This window comes from Agelaius phoeniceus, chromosome 11, assembly GCF_051311805.1.
Source record: "Agelaius phoeniceus isolate bAgePho1 chromosome 11, bAgePho1.hap1, whole genome shotgun sequence".
Classification (NCBI taxonomy): Eukaryota; Metazoa; Chordata; class Aves; order Passeriformes; family Icteridae; genus Agelaius; species Agelaius phoeniceus.
In genome coordinates, this window is record NC_135275.1 from 18,021,728 (window position 1) to 18,038,464 (window position 16,737).

Genomic DNA, 16,737 nt, shown 5'->3' on the forward strand with positions numbered 1-16,737 from the left:
TGTTCTTCAGTACTTCATGGTGTTTCGTTGCCTCTCATCCACTTTTCTTGAGCCTTCTAGACCCTTTTGGGGCCAGAAAGTAATAACTACTTCAGTTCTTTGCTGTCTTTCAATGTCTCAGGAAATTCTTCAGGAAAACAAGAAAGCCCTTATTAAACATAGCATTATATCCCCACCCACAACGTGTTTTCAAACAAAGCACCTGAAAAGAAAATGCTGACCCCTTGAAAGCATCTCTGGTCAGCTTGGCCTGGGCCACTCTCTGGTCCCCAGCTCTGCTCAGGGACCTGATGGGAAGGTCCATGGCCAGTGATCTCCTGTGTCACTTTGTCACACCCACCTGCCACCACCAATTGCTTTGCTGTGTTAGGGCTGTAATAGAGACCTGCTCTGAGCATTGTGGCAGAGACCAGTATAACATCTCTGTTGGTCTGCAGGCCCAAATACTTGGTGTGTATTACCAATAAAGTACAGCAGCTCCAAAGGAGAATGTGATCTGTCAGGTGAGCTCATTGCTCCTCTAAGAGAGTCTGCACTGAGATAGATGTCCTCAGGTGCTGAGGTGGAGGTACTTGAGTGTAAGAGTACTTAGTGCTGTTATTATTTATTATTGTGTGGTGTCTTGTGCTGGTGAGCATTTAGTGAAGGTGGCACACTCTTCTACCACAGGTTATCCAAAGGGAAAACAAATAATCCCACGTTGTGTTGTAGCACACATCCTGAGCTCTCAAAATGGAAGTTTCTGTGTTGTCTCCAAGCCCTTTTTCTTTTGTAGGCAGACATAAGAGCTGTAATGCCAAGTGAATGGTATGTACTAAGTCTATACAATGGCTCTTTAAAAAAATAATTACATATGGTACAAGAGGGAGAGGAAACCACTCCATTCCTGTAAATGGCCACTTAAGACGTGGAGAATAAATAACTGCAATAAATAATCTGGCATAGCTGAGCTTTAGCATTTGGGAGTAAATCAGAGCTCTTTCCCCATTGTCTGCAGAGAAGCCTCGGAAATGGAGTTGGAAGCAAAGATTCCCCTGAGAGTTGAGGCGAGGTGCTGGACAGCCCCTGGGAGCGTGAGGGAGTCTCCGGCTACGACGCGTGCCTCGCTCCCCTTTCCCTGCACCTCCCTTCCCCTTCCCAGGCATGTGCAGGGGAAGAGACTCCCTTAAGTCTCGCTCTCCTCTGGTGAACAGGTGCCAGGAGAGGGCTGGGGGATGAAGGCCGGCGGATAAAGGCTCTGCTGCCGGAATCAGCCCGTCCCAGGCGCCTCGGAGGCCGCGCAGCCCCCGGCGCTCCCCGCTCCCCTCCCCGCCCGCCTCCCGCCGCCGGAGCGGCCGCTCCCCTGCGCCGTGCGGGCTCTGCTGCCGCTATTTAAATGCAGCTCCAGTCGCTGGCTGAGCGAGGGCTGTGTCGCTTTAAGGCACATGTGATACTCTCCCGAGCGGGGATGTGTTGAAATAGGCTCGGGCAGGTCCGGGAGCCGCCGCCTTGTGCCGCCCGTGCAGAGTCGCGGCCGCGCTGCCCTCACCCGCCGGCTGCTGCTCGGCCTCGCGTGTCCTGCGAGCCGCTCCTCGCCGCCAGACCCCTCCAAAGGGCTCCTCCAGCACAAGGGGATGCTCGGAAATGATCTAAAGGTGAAAATGAGAAGGTTTCCACCCCTCAAACCTTGGCCACTTTTCTGACGGCAGTCTGAGAGCTCAGATGTCTTCTTTACTCTGGAAACAGGATTTGTAACGAAAAAGAGATTTTTTTTGCTTCTTTTTTTTTCTACTTTTAATCCTGATAAAGAAGATTATTGGGAAGCTATAAAAGAAATCCCTTATTGTGGTACAGATGGATTTAAAAAAGTATTAGATCTTTCCGATGAACACTACTAGAGTGCTCTGCTCTTGGTTGGATTACTCAGGTAAGGAGCTTCCTCAGGATTTAAGATTCAGAAAGCAGATCTGGAACTCCTCAGATAATAAGTAGAAAATAATCACTGCTGTGTTTCTGTATTAATGATAAGATGATCTCTGGGTGAAACTGTGTGTATGTGACAGTTTGCTGATGAACGAGTGCATGAAGAAATATTTGTAAGAAACGCTGGGTTTGAGCAAAGGTAGTTTGAAATAGCAAATCTTTGAGAGAGGTTTTTTATATTTTAAAAAACCAAAACCAACTAATAATAAAGGCTGAGTGGGTAAAGTCTGCTGTCCATGTGTGAAGAACGTGATGCCGGAGGAAAGATACAGGAGCATTTAGCAGGTTGTGGAAGTTTCGCTCTTTGACTGGGATTTTTAAAGTTCCGTTTAAATAACCTGAAATTCCCCTGCATGAGGCTCACCTTTCCCTTTGCCTTGTGGTATAAAAATCACGGGAGCACCAATTATGACAAGAAGGTGTTAATTCCTGAAGACACGAGGAAGCCTCCCGGGAGCTCCCTGATCTGAGGAGATTGAATCTATTTTGCAAGATAAATGGGTCTAAAAAGAGAGGAGAAAAAGTGCATTGTATACTGCAAAGCAAACAGTTGGAAATGAAATTAATTATACACCAAGCAGTGCATCAAGCACTCAGTACAGAGAAAGGAAGAGCCTCATGCTGATCAAAATAATGTTTTGGTATTCTCTATTAATTATACTTGTCAGTTTATGTGGTTCATTTCAACTAATTAGACTTAAAAAGCTTCCCAAAGACTGCTGCTTTAAAATCAGGGCGAAAAAAAAAAAGGATTTATATGCATATATTTTATTACCACAGCATTTCACTATTTTAATAATGTTCATCTTCCCACTGTAGAAATCCCCTGATATTGCATGCAGATTTTTTTTTTTTTTGTAAAGACATGATTTTTTTCCAAGTGAGAGATTTGAATCTTTCAAAGTCTTTCTTGCTCTGTGGAAATGATGTTCAGCTGATTGGATTATTAGATAGAGAGCAGCATCCTATCATTGGCTGAGTGAGGAGAGTGCCTGAAGTTTGATTAATTTGCCCATCTGAAATGCAGCAGAAGGTGCTGTTAGGGGAACTGGACGATGTGTAGCGTAGCTGAGCCTTGCAAACCTCCTGATCCTTGCAGGCACTGAGAAAGAGCTGCTGAAGTTACCAAGTCAGAGGGAAATTCAGCCACTTAGTACAGCCATGAGCACAAGTATGGAAAAAGAGTTGTCTGCCCTGCATGGCCAAGTGCACCAGCACCACAGACAAAGAAATTGCCTTTTCCCTTTGCAAAGGGAATATTTTTAAAATTTTGACACAGTCTGCTTTGTGGAAGCATCAAATCTTCTATAGACCACATCTGAAATTCAGTCTGGCCATACTCCAGTCCTTGTGCATGCACAGGTCGAACAAAAGGAAGCTGATTTCATCTGGGGATTAGAACATAATTCTCAGAAACAATTACTTTGTTTGGTAGACAAAAGCATAATTAATAATTAATGCTTGCAAAAGCAAAAAACCAAACAATGTACTGTTACCTTCTGGGTCAGTAATAGCCTTTTTAGTTTAGGGGATGGAGAATTTTGGCAATATGTCTTGGATAGCTGAGGATGTGTTATGTCTTTCTGCAATGCATTTAAAGCAGCTTTGATACTGTCTGGACATCATGTTGGTTTTTTCCAGCTGGTGTTGTGACTTTTTACAATTTGGTTTATATTTTTAACTCCCTTGTAAATTGAGCTATGGATCAGTGTGAGAATATTTCCCAGCTTCTATTTATATTGTGGTTTTTTTACTCCTCAGATTATTACAGTTTGATTTTTACCCCTGAATTATTAAAGTTACCCAGGCTCCTGTGTTGTCTTTTTACCTCTGCTGTCCTTTTTGGGCGTGACCTTTGTTGTACAACAATTGCATCCTGCAGGGGGGGAATTATAATCAAAAGACATTTAGCAAAAGGAGTGAAAAAGAAAAATACTAAAACCACTGTTGTAATGGAAGCTGACTATTGTGTGTGCTGGAAGGCATTGGATAATAATAATGTGTGTCTAATATTTTGTTTAGAGAATGGCAGTGGTCTCTGCAATGTCCTGGGTCCTGTATTTGTGGATAAGTGCCTGTGCAATGCTGCTCTGTCAGGGGTCCCTCCATCACACTTTCCAGCAGCATCACCTGCACAGACCAGGTAGGACTGAGCTCAGCTCTGGGCTTGCAGGCTCTCTGCCCGTGCTCCTGTCTGTCTTGATAAAATATTGACTAATCAAAATTCTCTTTATCATTTAAGTTTTATGAGTTGTTTGCCTTTGTATTGCACAGCATCTGTTCTCTGGTGAGTTTAATGTGTGTTGTGCTTTGCCAATCTAATGTGGGAATAGTCATGTTTAATGTCATTTTCTAACAATTGCCCAACAGAAAAATCCCATTGTGGGTAACGGTTCAGTTTGTGTCCTTGTTTCTCTCTCCCCTTCTTCCCATTTGGTGAAGTTCTGGAATTTTTGTAGAACTTGGACATTCTGAGAGCTCAGGTTTGGGGAACTTTGCACTTATCTGACCCAAACTGGGTTCAAGTTTGTTCTTTAAACCACGGGCACTGAATCTGGAGGTTGGATGTTTGCCTTGGGTTAAAGGAGGCACACTCATTCTGAGGTTCTCAAGTTTACCTCTGAAATTGATGGGGCTGCAAAAGTGTGTCCTGGAGGAGAATTTGGGACTGAATAGAGTGCAGTGCCTGTAAAGGCAGAATCAACCCCACAGGTTAGCAGTGGAGAACACAGCTCACTTGGACTGCTGGGCCTGCAGGGACAGCACAGCAGTGGTTTTATTGTGTTTTTTATTAATAGAAATGGATCACATAACTCCTTCAAATGCTAATTGCACTTTGAAGAATGTGCTATGCTAAAAATTGAGGTGGTGGCATTTTCTAGCACAGTGTTTTCATCTGGTTAAAATTAGATGGGCCAAGAATGTCACTTAACCAATTTTGAATCCAAAGAAAAGGTGGGAGGGGCTCTAAGAGTTGTCGAAATGAAAGATGGAAAGTGTTAACTCACAGTGATGAGTCATTTTATGATGTGGCAATTAATATTTGAATGTTTTTTGATTGAATGACATCCATTCAAAGACAGATGGTCTTTAACACAGGTCTTTGGCAACTTTAAAACTCAAAGTTTTCCCAGGTTTGTTTCTTGCCCGGAAATCACAGGTATTGGCATTGTCTTGGTTTGTTCTAATAAAACATAAATGTTATAGAGGAATAGACCAAAATCCTTGCTAGGCCAGGTCTCAGTGCCCATGTTAGAGCATCAGATTAACCAAGGGTGTCACCTTTACCCCCTGGCACTGGGAATCTGGGAGTGCTTGAAGTTTGAGGGGTGAGGGACTTATCTGGAACTTGCAGAGATTTATTACAGTGCAATTATCAGAGATGCTGCTGGTTTTTTGAGTGTGTCCCTAGTGAAGGAAAGGGGAAAAAAGAGCCCAGCTGCAGAGGTATGTAAAGGGAAAATGTAGTCTCATTTTATGGAATCAGTTGAAACAAGTGACATTATGAGAAAAAATGGGAGCTGGGCAGATCCTGAGCTCTGCAACATTTGCCTAAGCTTGAAAAATCACCTTTTTTATGAAGCAAGAACAGCAAGACACTGAATGCATACCAAATGTTGGGGAAATGTGAAAAATGACAAAATCTTTCACTCAGGGATGTGCTACAGATAGAGTGAAGGTTTTACAGCTGCCTCATCACCTACTTAGAAGCAGCCAAGCTTTCCCTCCTGCGAGCCTGGCTCAGGCAGCTTCTCTGCACCCTACATGAATAAGATTGATGGTGTTCTGATCCCAGGCAGCCAATTTCAGTCTCTCAAGAAATAATCCACTACATTGACAGATGAGTGGAATTTGACATGATGTTCACCTCAAATTCAGATTGTGCTGCACCTGGGAAGTACCAGCCAGTGAGTGTCCTTTAGGGAAACTCTCAGATATTTTGGACGATTTCTGCTGTCACAACAGAAAATCAAGACACTGTTTTTTTTATAAGGCCATGAATTTGCAGTCTGCCAACTGAATGTGAAAGGTTGTACATAAAAGGGATGGAAATATGTTAACTAGCAAACTGAGTGAATTTAATGTATTCAACTGCAGTCCCTGAGCACACCCTATTTTTCATATTTATATTATTAGGAATGCGTAGTTTACTTTTAGTTAGAAACTGTGTAAGTAAGATTAAAATGTTCAGCCAAATAAAAGTGAATAAAAAATGGCTGCAGATAAGCCAAAGCATAATTTCAGTAATTTAATACTTGGTGTATGAAATTTCAACTTATTGAATCATGGCAGATAGAGCTGTAATCAATAGCATGCTCAGCATACCTTTTCTTTCACTTTGTGATCATGCATAGATAATGAGCTGCCCTAAAATAAGGGAGTTTGAGCAGTTCATCTCCATCATGGGGCCACTTTGGTACAAGATAATTCAAAAGGCAGGTTCCACCCCATCTTGTGCTTCTTGTTCTTGATGAATAGAAGAGTCTCACTGAGCACAGGAAGGTGCAGGTAAAAGATAAAATCCTCTTGGAGTGTATTTAGCATATTAAACTTGAACTGAGCACAGTGGATTAGCACAGTGAATATATCCATCTGGACCACAGCAGTTAATCCAGTTTGGAAACCCTGGAAATCAAGGGCAATATATTAAAAGGTTAGTTTATCATCAGAGATTTCTGAGCTTGATCTTTTTTTTTTTTTTCCCCCAGAAACTTTCTTAAGCAAGTATCTGAATGGGCTGAAATAGATTTTAACACACTGTGCAATCACAGAAGCTTAAAGCCTCTTTCCAGTGCAGTATAATTTTTCATTTTTATAATTCAGTACTTCTTTATTCAGTTAGATGACTTAGCAGAGGGTATGAACCTGGAAACAAATGTGATCAACTGCTCTACATGACAGTATTTGTGACTTTATTTTCTGTGAAATGTTGGCAGGTGGGCCAAGGTAGTAAGGCCATAGTAAATGCTGCTTGCTTATAAGATGAATGATGCTGTATTATTTGTGCCTGTTCATTAATTCTTTCTTGTCTCATTAACACAGTGAGAAGTTTGAGTGCTGCTCCTTAGTGCCCTTAAATATTGATGCCTGTTCCTTTTGACTTTGATAGGTGAGGAAGAGGAGACCTGGGAGTAAACCTGCAGAACCCCACTGCAGTCTAATTCCCCTTGGGCAATACTCATGGCTTTCTGCAGGGTTTTTTATGACTATATTTCATTTTCATGAAAATCATGTTAGGCAAAGGATGTGTGAAAGCATTCACAGGAAATAACTTTATGTGGAAACAAATCTCCATCTTCTTTGCAAGCTTGTCATTTCTGTGTGATTTAAGAAGAAATGGTGGTAATGAAAAGAATTCCATGCTGGTTGTTTTGGTCTCTAAGATACACACAGTTGTAGGGCTGTGGAATTGGCCTGAGGGGTTAGACTGGCCAGGTTGATTTGCAGAGTTATCTGAGTGCCTGTGATAGTTCATTGATCATCTGATTGACAGGATTGATCCTCCCAGCAGCAGGAATTAGGTGCTGGGATTTGGTGACATAAGATATTAGCAAAGTACAGGATTCAAGTTAAAAAAAAAAAAAGCAGACATCACCCTTTCAATTATGCAATTCTTTGCAAAATTTTGACATTGTTCCATAACAAGGTATAGGATCTTTCAGCTAATAGGTGACAACACTGGCCATGTGTTACTTGGAAGGACATAGGATTCACCTGTGAGTTTGTGCAAATGAATTATGTACACATCAAGTTAGTCTTGTGTGCAGTGTAAAGGTGGAAGGCAGACACAAGCAGAAAAAAGTATCCACTGTAGCACTGCTGACATTTGCAAATATGCTAATTAAAAACAGGCCTGTTCAGAGGAAGAAATCATGGACTGAATCAAGGCTGGAATTTTATGATGCTAAACATGAAGTACCTTTTATTGTGACAGTAGTTAATGATGTGCCTATTAAAAATCTTCTCAAGAAGTGATTCTCTGGACTACATAATACTAGACAGAAAAATCAGTCTCAAAGCAATTCTGCACCAGCTAACCAGGAACATCAACCTAAGGATGCTGCGAGCATGTTTCTCAGTAGACAGCATTTTGCAGAAACGGGAGTCTGTGGCTGTGAGCAAAAAATGTCTTAGTTCTGATCTTGGCCTTCCCACTGATTTTTTTTTTTTTTTTTATAGCCCTGGGGTAAACTGCGTATTTTCACATTTCAAAAGGTCTGCTATTTTCATATGCCCCATATATGTGGCTATTCAGTTCAAAACAGGCAGGGTTTTGAATCTAATTCCTCAGGAAAGTATAAATAAAATCTCTCATTTGGAAGGTGAGTTCAGCAAGATTTTTGCTCTTGCTGTGGACAGAAGCAAGTGTGGCACTAGGCAGTTAATATATAAAAGTTTCTGTGATTAGCAAGAATTGTGTTTCATTAATCACATGGTGTGAATGCAAACTGTTGCCTTCAGTATACAATGTTCAAATTGCCAGGCAGGAACACAGCCAGCCGTGGCCATGAAAGGTGACAGCTATTGTTTCTTGCTGTGTTAATTAAAATCAGCACCTTTTTAAGTTCTAAGGTCTGACTCTGTTTTCATTTACTCCAGCAAATGCACAGAAAGCAGCACAGTGCCCTGGTTTGTTCACAGTCAGAAAATCCTCCTCTCAAGGAGCTGTTCCAGTCACTCACTGTAAAGATCTCCCTTGTGATACCTTTGTTATACACACCTGGCCTTGACAGGCTGCTCTTGAAAATGTGAAATTACCAACTGCAAAGTGAAGAAATCCAGGTTATAAGTACCTACTGTGTTCCTGGTCACACACAAACTACATTTGGATGTATGTGGACACGTACTTAGTTTAGGAGGAGAACTGATGTGACAAAACCAACACTTAAGCATGAGGTTGGGTTTCTAGCAGCATGATGGCAATGAACTGCCTGCTGTGCTTGTGTGATGGGCTTGTTTACAGCAGCACACTTGATCAGAAGTATTGCACCCTGTGATTTTGAGTTTTTTGATTGTTTTTTTTTCCTGAAACATCAAACCTCTGAAACAAAGCTATCATGGCTCCAGGGTGTGCTTGGAGATAGGGTTAGCCATGGGAGTTTTTGGGGTCTGTTGCCTGGGACACAGGGGAAGTAAAGGGGAAGGGATAGGTTGGCATTACCAGGGGTCAGGCTCTCTTCCCTGGCTGGTCAGTGGCAGGAGCAGAAGAGCAGCTGGGATCCTCACAGCTTGGTGGAGGAGAGCTGTCACCAGTGACTGCTGAATGTGCTGCCTGCTTACTGCTCATCCAGGGAGATGGAGCAGCCTGGGGGCAGCAGGAGTGTCAGCTCCATGGGTTGGGAAGAGCAGCATGGCCAGGGTGTGCCCTGGGGCCTGGGCAGCACAGGAGGGCTCCCAGGAGCTGCTGGAAGCATGGCTGCATTCCCTGTTGGGTGCCCCCTTTCCTGTGGGTGCACTCCTGGGGTCACCCTCTGCACACCTTGTACAAACCAGCAATGGCAAAGTGCTTCCAGAGGGACAGTGGGATGGTGCCTCCTGTGCTGGTGCTTTGCACTGACACTCTCTGTGCTCTGGTTTAGTCCCCCTTCCTCCTGGCCATGCTCCTGTCCCCATCCCATGCCATTTCAGCCACTTCAGCTCTCCCTCAGGCCTCTCTGCAGGCAGACACTTGGGCAGAGCTGCCCTGGGGAGGCAGGGACCAGAAAGCTCCTCTTGCTGTGCTGGCCCTGGCAGCATCTCCTGCTCCCAGCCCTGTGCTGAGCCTCCCTCTCCAAGTGCAGCCTCAGAGCCCTGTGAGTCATGCAGAGACCTTTCAGTGCACACCACTATTTGTAGCTCGCTGTCATGGCCTTAAAGACTGTGGGAATTCGTTCTGGGGTGGTAAAATACCAAGGAAAATTTGGCACCTACAAACATAAACCCCAGAGGCAGACTACATTGCTCTGCACTGAAGTGTTTCTGCTGATAACATCAGAAACATGCCTTTAATGATTAGCCTGCTTTAGTCCAAGGCTCATTTATATTTTAAAAAGTAATATTCAAGTGCATTGCTTCGTAAGATTGATGTGTTTTCCCCTTTAAGTTTGATATTATTTTATCCTGTACTGTCTATAATATTTGTGTTTCCTTCTGAATGTTTTTCTTTCCACTCTGTGAAACCAACCTGTGCTGTGAGCAAGATTTTTGGGTTTTTTTTCTGGGTGGAACTCAGCATTTTTTGCTGTTTTCAGATGCCCTATACAGAGTAGTTTTCTCCAGCTGATCTTACTCCTTTGCATGGGAGTGATGCTGGAGCTTTCTGTTCATTGTGCCCTGGGAAGGGACCACGAGGACTGCAGCACAGTTGGAGTCTAAATTTATGAGAGTCAGGCAGTGATGCACAATGGGGAATCGGGGGTGTAAATTAAGCTGAATGAAGTTACACAGCCCAATGTTTCTGTGACTCATATTTCTACGCTCTGTTTAGATTGTTTTTTGACATCTCTCTCTTGCCTTCTGTATCTCTTCTGGAATACCAGTTTGCCCCTTCATAGTGGGTAAAGAAAAAACTCCTGCCCTTCTTGAAAGGTCACTTCAGTGACAGCAGCGTGCAGGATCACTGTTGCTATCATGATAATCAATATCTCTGTCCTGCTGTTCCACTGTAATCCTTATTTTGAGAAAACAGCTTGGCTTGGGAACTGAAATGATGGCAGGAATATAAAATTTTACTCATTTTTGGATGATGTGAGAGGGATTCCTTGAGAATCAGTGAGTGAAGTACAGTACATAAACCATCTGTTATATGAGTACCCTTGTTGGGGTGCAGTGTCTCTGAGTGCCAGGTAGCCCAGGGAATAACCTGCCCTCCATGAGCAGCTCCCACCCAGCCACACCTGCTGGGAGATTTTTGGAATTGGGCACAAATATTTCTACCATGAACAGTTAAGTTTTATTTGTATACCATGTACCTTAACTCTTACTAAATGAATAGGCAACTAAAAACCAGCTTAAACAGTGATCCTTGTCTCTTGATTATCAGGAGAGCTGTTGGTTCAGATTAAAAAATATTTTTAATCCATCCTCGTGCACGATCCAAAGATCTGCTGGATTAATTTAGCTTTCTGTAGTTGACAAATCTGAATCAAGAACCCTCATTTTGAACCTGCCAAAAAACAGGGAGCAAAATAAAATACACTGTCAATTAAACTGTGTACAAGTGAGAGTTATATCTGTGGCAAACTTGATTAAAGACTCCCATGCATGTACAGATCAGCTTGTTGGAAAGTGGGGAACCTGGGACTGTGATTTTTTTCTGTGTAAATAATGCCAGCAACCAAAGACTCTACAGATCAGCCTGGGTGCAGGCAAAAGCCTCAGGATCTGAGCTGCACCCCCTGTTAAAACTTTATTTTTACTGTCCTCATTAATGCTCTCCAAAACTGCTGCTACATATTGCTGGTAAGCAAGGCTTCAGTACAATTGTACTGTGTTGTTCAGGATTTATTAATTATAATCTTTTCTTGCAGAGTCTATTTATATTTGATCGTGACATTAATTGGTTGCCAAAACAAACTAGAGTTAATGGTGTTTAATTAAGTGCTTGAGAGCAAGCAAGGACATTTTATTTGGAAAATTGGTTTCATTGATTTATATGTTTGTTTCTTACAAGAACATGCAGAAAGGAAGGGAACCTATTGGTTAGCACCTCTTTCCTACATGCTGCCCAGGAATCCCAATAACACAGTGGTGACTGAACATGATCAAGAGTTGACAAGTATCTGTAGCTCATGTATTTGCCTCTATAAACATATTAAAAAGTAAGTGTTTCTGAGTCATTCTGAATTTAAATAAAGCCAAAATCCAGACAGAAATGAGATCAAATAACACTGAAATATCATTAAGGTCATGTTCAGAACACTGCATTGTGAAAAAAAAACATTTTAGAGAAGACCTTAGCTTCATTTCTGGACTGGCTGAAGTTGCTGAGGATAAGGAAGGAATGGAAAAATACACTGAAATATGACTAAATATAGGTACTTCCTGTAATTATATTAATAAAAAACTCCATTATTTTATTTCTATGATATAGTAATTCCTATGCTTTCTATCATGTCTTTAAAAATTGGCTGATTTTACAGTTCAGAAACCTTTGAACACCAGCCTATGTCAAGTTTTTATAGCCAAAACTGGAACTGAGTGGGAAATTCTGAGGACTTAACATTTGGGGGTTTTGTTTGTTTTTTAAGAGTCAGTTTCCTAAGTTGAAACTTTAAGAAGTGATTCTATGTCTTTGTGCCTTTATTTCTGCCTTGATATTCCTCTTTGAGGGAAAAAAAATTATCTGTGTAGGTATCAGCAGCTACCCAAAACAAGCCATCATGCTGATAAAGGCATAAATCCTGTCTGGAAGCAGAAATTGAAAGCTGCCAGTGGCTTCCTCTTTCCCAAGAAGAATCAAGACCAGAGAGAGCTCAAATTCAGTACCAGGGTGAACATGAGGAGGATCTTGTGTGTCCTTCTGGCTGGTTCCAGCTCTTGTTTTGGTTTAGAGCAGCACTGAAATTAAAGTAGGTGTGGTGTTTTCAGAAGTTGCCCCTTTTTACACAAGGATACCCCTTTCATTAAACAGGTATCTGGGGGAAAACCTTGCTTTAGTCATAAGCTCTCATGGCTAAGCTAACACAATTTACTGTGACTTTCATTAGAACATTAAATTCCTCTTTTTGTTTCCTTCCATGGAGTGCTTTCAGATTTGAGTGGTCACCCAGCCAGAAGTCACTGCTGTGTGAAACAGAGGGGAACCCAGGGGATGAGTTGAGCTCACAGAGGTTTTTGAGTTCCTGATTGTTTTCAGTGTGCTGGGGCAGGATCAGACAGAGAATGACTGTGTCTAAGCCAGCTCCTACATCTGCAGTATCATTATTTCTTTAGCAGTAGCTTTTTGTGAAGCTTTAAAACGCAGCATTTTTTTTTTCCTCCAGGTAATTAGAAACTGTTTCCTCAGCTGACATCTGAGTGCTTTCTCCATTAATTCAGCTGCCTGGGTGGTGTTTATCCTAACCTTGTTTTGAGTTTCTCCAACAAATAGATGACTCCTTTAGTTCTAATTTAGTTTCTCTTGGTATTTCTATTATCTCTTTCTAGTTGGCAGGCAAGGAAATCAGATGTACATCAAATGAAACCATTTGTCATGGATTAGTGCATGCAAATGCCTTGATAACAGTAGTAGACAAAAGCTGTGAGTGTCTGGGAAGAGAAAATTAACAAGGCCAAAGCAGCACTGATAGCTGTCCCTAAATGAGATTATTCAATGGCTAAGAGCAGGACAACTCTTCTGTTCCCTCCCTTGACATTTGTCCTCTACTGAAATCTTAATACATGAGGGAAATTCACAGTGAAGCCCGTGAAGTGGGGAAGTGTCTGTGGCAGCTCCTGGCTTTCCCAGGAATATGGACACATCAGGATCTTCCCTCTGTCCATTAAAAGCCAGCAGAGGTGGAGGATGGGGCTCACAGGTGGGCAAAAGTAGAGAAAAACCATGAATGATCCTCCAGCCTTGTGTATCCCAATTTGCCATAGCACACTGGGAGTCAGGAGAGCTGCCAGGCAGGACACAGTGAATTCTGTCGAGGTTGAATGTATCCTCCTCAATGACTTCTCTGGAAATATTTTGCATTTCCTGCTTTCCCTGAGGGCAGAATTGGGTAATTGTTTAATGCTGATTCCTGCTGTTGATAGCTCACTGAATTGAAGGAGTTGAGTGGTTATTAGATATTTATCTCATGCTTGTCGTGGTTACTCCAGTTCCATTATGAGCCTGGTTGGTCCCAAGAGGTAAATGTAAGCTCTGGAGTTCCCTGCTCAGAGGATGGAGGGAGGAGGAGCTGAAGCACAGTTGGAGGAAGGGGAATTTTGAGGTGCCCTGACTTGAGGTGAGCAAGGCTGTGGGCAGTGAGCATCCAGGGCCATTGTATCTCTAACCCTCCAAAACCACCCCTGGGAGATCACCAGACACAGAGGCTGTCATTTAGTGCAAGCTCCACAATGTAGGCAGATTACCAGCTGTTTTCTGTTGGTTTTTATCCTGTTTCAGTCTTTATTTTCCCCTCTCACTTCCTCTAAACCAATTTCCTTTGTTTTCTCTAAATCTTCCTTTATGTAAGCTCCTAAGGCTCTCACTTTTGGAAAAAGCTTTCTGAACTTCCTCCTCTTAGATAATGCACCTTGATGTGGTGTTTGAGCAACAGAATGCCATTTGATTTCATCCCAATTCGAACACCAGCAATATCTTAATAAACTAAATAGTTTTAAACAGTTTTATTTTTAAAAAGTATCAAAATGGAGCTATTTGATAAAAAAAACTTGAAATGTTAGAAAGAATTTCCTACTTTCTGATATTGGTAGGATAGATTGTTTTCTAAGAAAAACTGGGAAAAGTAGAAATCATAATATAAAATATATCTATATAAAATTATATATATATAAAATCATCTTCTACCCATAGGAAAAACTATTTCTGCTGATCAGGATCTTCCAGTGGGAAAGATTTTGTAGTGGTTTCTGGTGTCTACACACCCCACACATGTTTTGATTGGTACCTTTTACAGCAGTGTGGCATCGAGCAGTCCTTTGTAGCAGTCAATCCTCTGAGGTTCAGGCTATGCAAGTCCCCCCTAAACCCTGTTCTTAGGTGAAATGAATTATTTCTTACATTCCTTTCTTGTTCTTTAGCCTATCAAAGGAAGAGGTGTAATCTGTAGTGTCTAGAGATGGAAACAAGGTACAAAGAAGTATCAGATTTATACTGAAGTCCTTCTGATGAGGACTGTGTGTCTTTAGTGTGCTGCTCCCCAGATCTGAGGGGCTGTGCTCTTTAACAGCTGAGAAGAGATTATCCCTTAGTCCTGACAGAATCTATGAATCAAAATCTGGAGGAGAAATTCATGCAGAGTTTAGAATGCAAACCTGCTTTTAAATGTTACTATGGTAAAATAATTTTCTCTGTATAATGCATGATGTAAATTAGTATCTTAAGTTTGAGATATCTTACTCTAAGCTGTGTCCTGTCTGCTTTCCAAGTGCTTTAATGTCCAGATTTCACATAAGAGGCAAAGATATGAACAAAACTGAAATACGCCTTTGTCAGGAGGGATTGTTCCATTATTCTATATTTTGATAGCACATATGGGTCTCAGAACCTCATTTGGTACAGAAAAAAGGCAGCCTAGTTTTACAGGGACTCCAGAACTGCCTGTTTGGTTCTTTCTGTTTCTGGCCAGCCCAGGGACAGCCTGTGCAGCATCCAGCAGTGGAAAGGCCATCAGAGGAACCAGCTCTCCCCAGGAGCACATTTCTGGGAGCTGGCATGGAAACAAGTGAGATTTTGTTACCCAGCTCCTCACAGCCTCCTGGGTGCCTGCCCGACCCTGTCCTGCAGCTGGTACTGTGATGAGTAATGCCATGGCTGACTCTCACAATTAAAAGGCAAATATTGTGTATATATGTTAAGTTTTATAGACTTATGTTTTACCCCCCTGGTGCTGTTATCAGGGGCTGGCCTGGGTTTGGGACATCTGAGAGGGTTTGCTTGTGACTGTGGCACAGCTGACCTCCAATCAAGATTTAAGGAAGTGATCTCCACCACTGGATGGTAAAGAGGAGTCAATGGACACAACTCTAGGAGGGGCTAAAGGGTTAAAAGCAAAACCTCCATTGTGTGGGCGAGCACATGGTGAGGAAAAAAATTCTCTGCTCCCGGTGCTGTGATATTTTCTCTATCCAGTCTTCTGTTGTATTTTTGATAAAGTCTTAATAAACGTTTTAAAATTGGGAGTATCATTTCTCACAGTACCCAGAGCAGGAATCCCCTCCCTCATGCTGTGTCCTTGGCATGGCTGCTCTGGGCTGGGTGATGGATCAGGAGCCTCTCAGCTCCCTCTTTTCATGGAATCAAGAGCTTTGCCTTAAGCCAACTTCACGCTGGCTTAAACTTCCATGGTGGCTAAGCTGTAATGGCTCAGAGTGCTCCAGCTGAGAGGTGTAAAGAGCCTTTGTGTTGCTGGAGCTCAGCTGACAGACAAGTTGTGCCATGTCAGGGAGTGTTTCCCTGCCCGGGGAATGTCCAGGCTCTCAGCTGAGCTGCAGAGGGGCAGTGCCAGCTTTGCTTCAAATGTGGAGCTTCCCACTTTCTACTTAACTGCTTTCATAAAAAGGGGAGAAGATTGGGCTTGTCTTAGGATAGAAAGGCTTCCTCTTTAGCCATGTTTCTCACTCAAAACCTACACTTCCCACCTGAGTTTAGTGCTGTGCTTCCAGCCTTTCCCAGGCAGTCTTAAATGGATTCTGTATAACTCAGGGTATTTTTTGAAATGTGTCTGACTTGCAAATATTACCTGCCCACTGTTACTCAATAGTCAATTCTTGCAGGCCAGCTACAGCAGTGTGGAAACTTGTGTCAAGATAAATGTCATCTTATAAAGGAAAAAAAAAATTCAGATTATTTCTTTTGCTATAATTGGAAAAAGCCCCCAAAACCTTAATCTCTTGTTTGATTCTAAAACCACAGATTAATCTGGGGAAAGCTCCAGAATATCTGTCCCAAAAGAGGATTGTGCTCTGGCAATCCTGGGTGGAAAATCACCTGTGAGTGTTGTCTAGTTTGGCCCAGCCAAAGGAGTGTGCCCACACACTTGGCAGGGGCAGGATGCTCTTCAGGTCCTGCATGTCCTTCCCCACTGATGGCCAGTTCTGGGCTCTGCCTGTTCAGGTTGACTGCAGGAGTTCTGCTTGTCA

General features: G+C 42.4%; 1 protein-coding gene across 2 annotated transcripts in view; it reads left to right on the plus strand.

The window, feature by feature from the left end:
• Nucleotides 1-1,125: 1,125 nt before the first annotated feature.
• Nucleotides 1,126-16,737, plus strand: part of TAFA1 (TAFA chemokine like family member 1) — a 212,623-nt gene continuing 197,011 nt past the window's right edge. The window contains exons 1-2 of one of the 2 annotated variants that reach the window (XM_077184519.1): nt 1,126-1,906; nt 3,985-4,105. In XM_077184519.1, coding sequence (XP_077040634.1) covers nt 3,988-4,105 — 118 coding nt within the window. In that variant the 5' untranslated portion in view covers nt 1,126-1,906; nt 3,985-3,987. The remainder of the gene's footprint in view (nt 1,907-3,984; nt 4,106-16,737) is intronic. The other variant, XM_054640200.2, reaches the window with a different exon arrangement.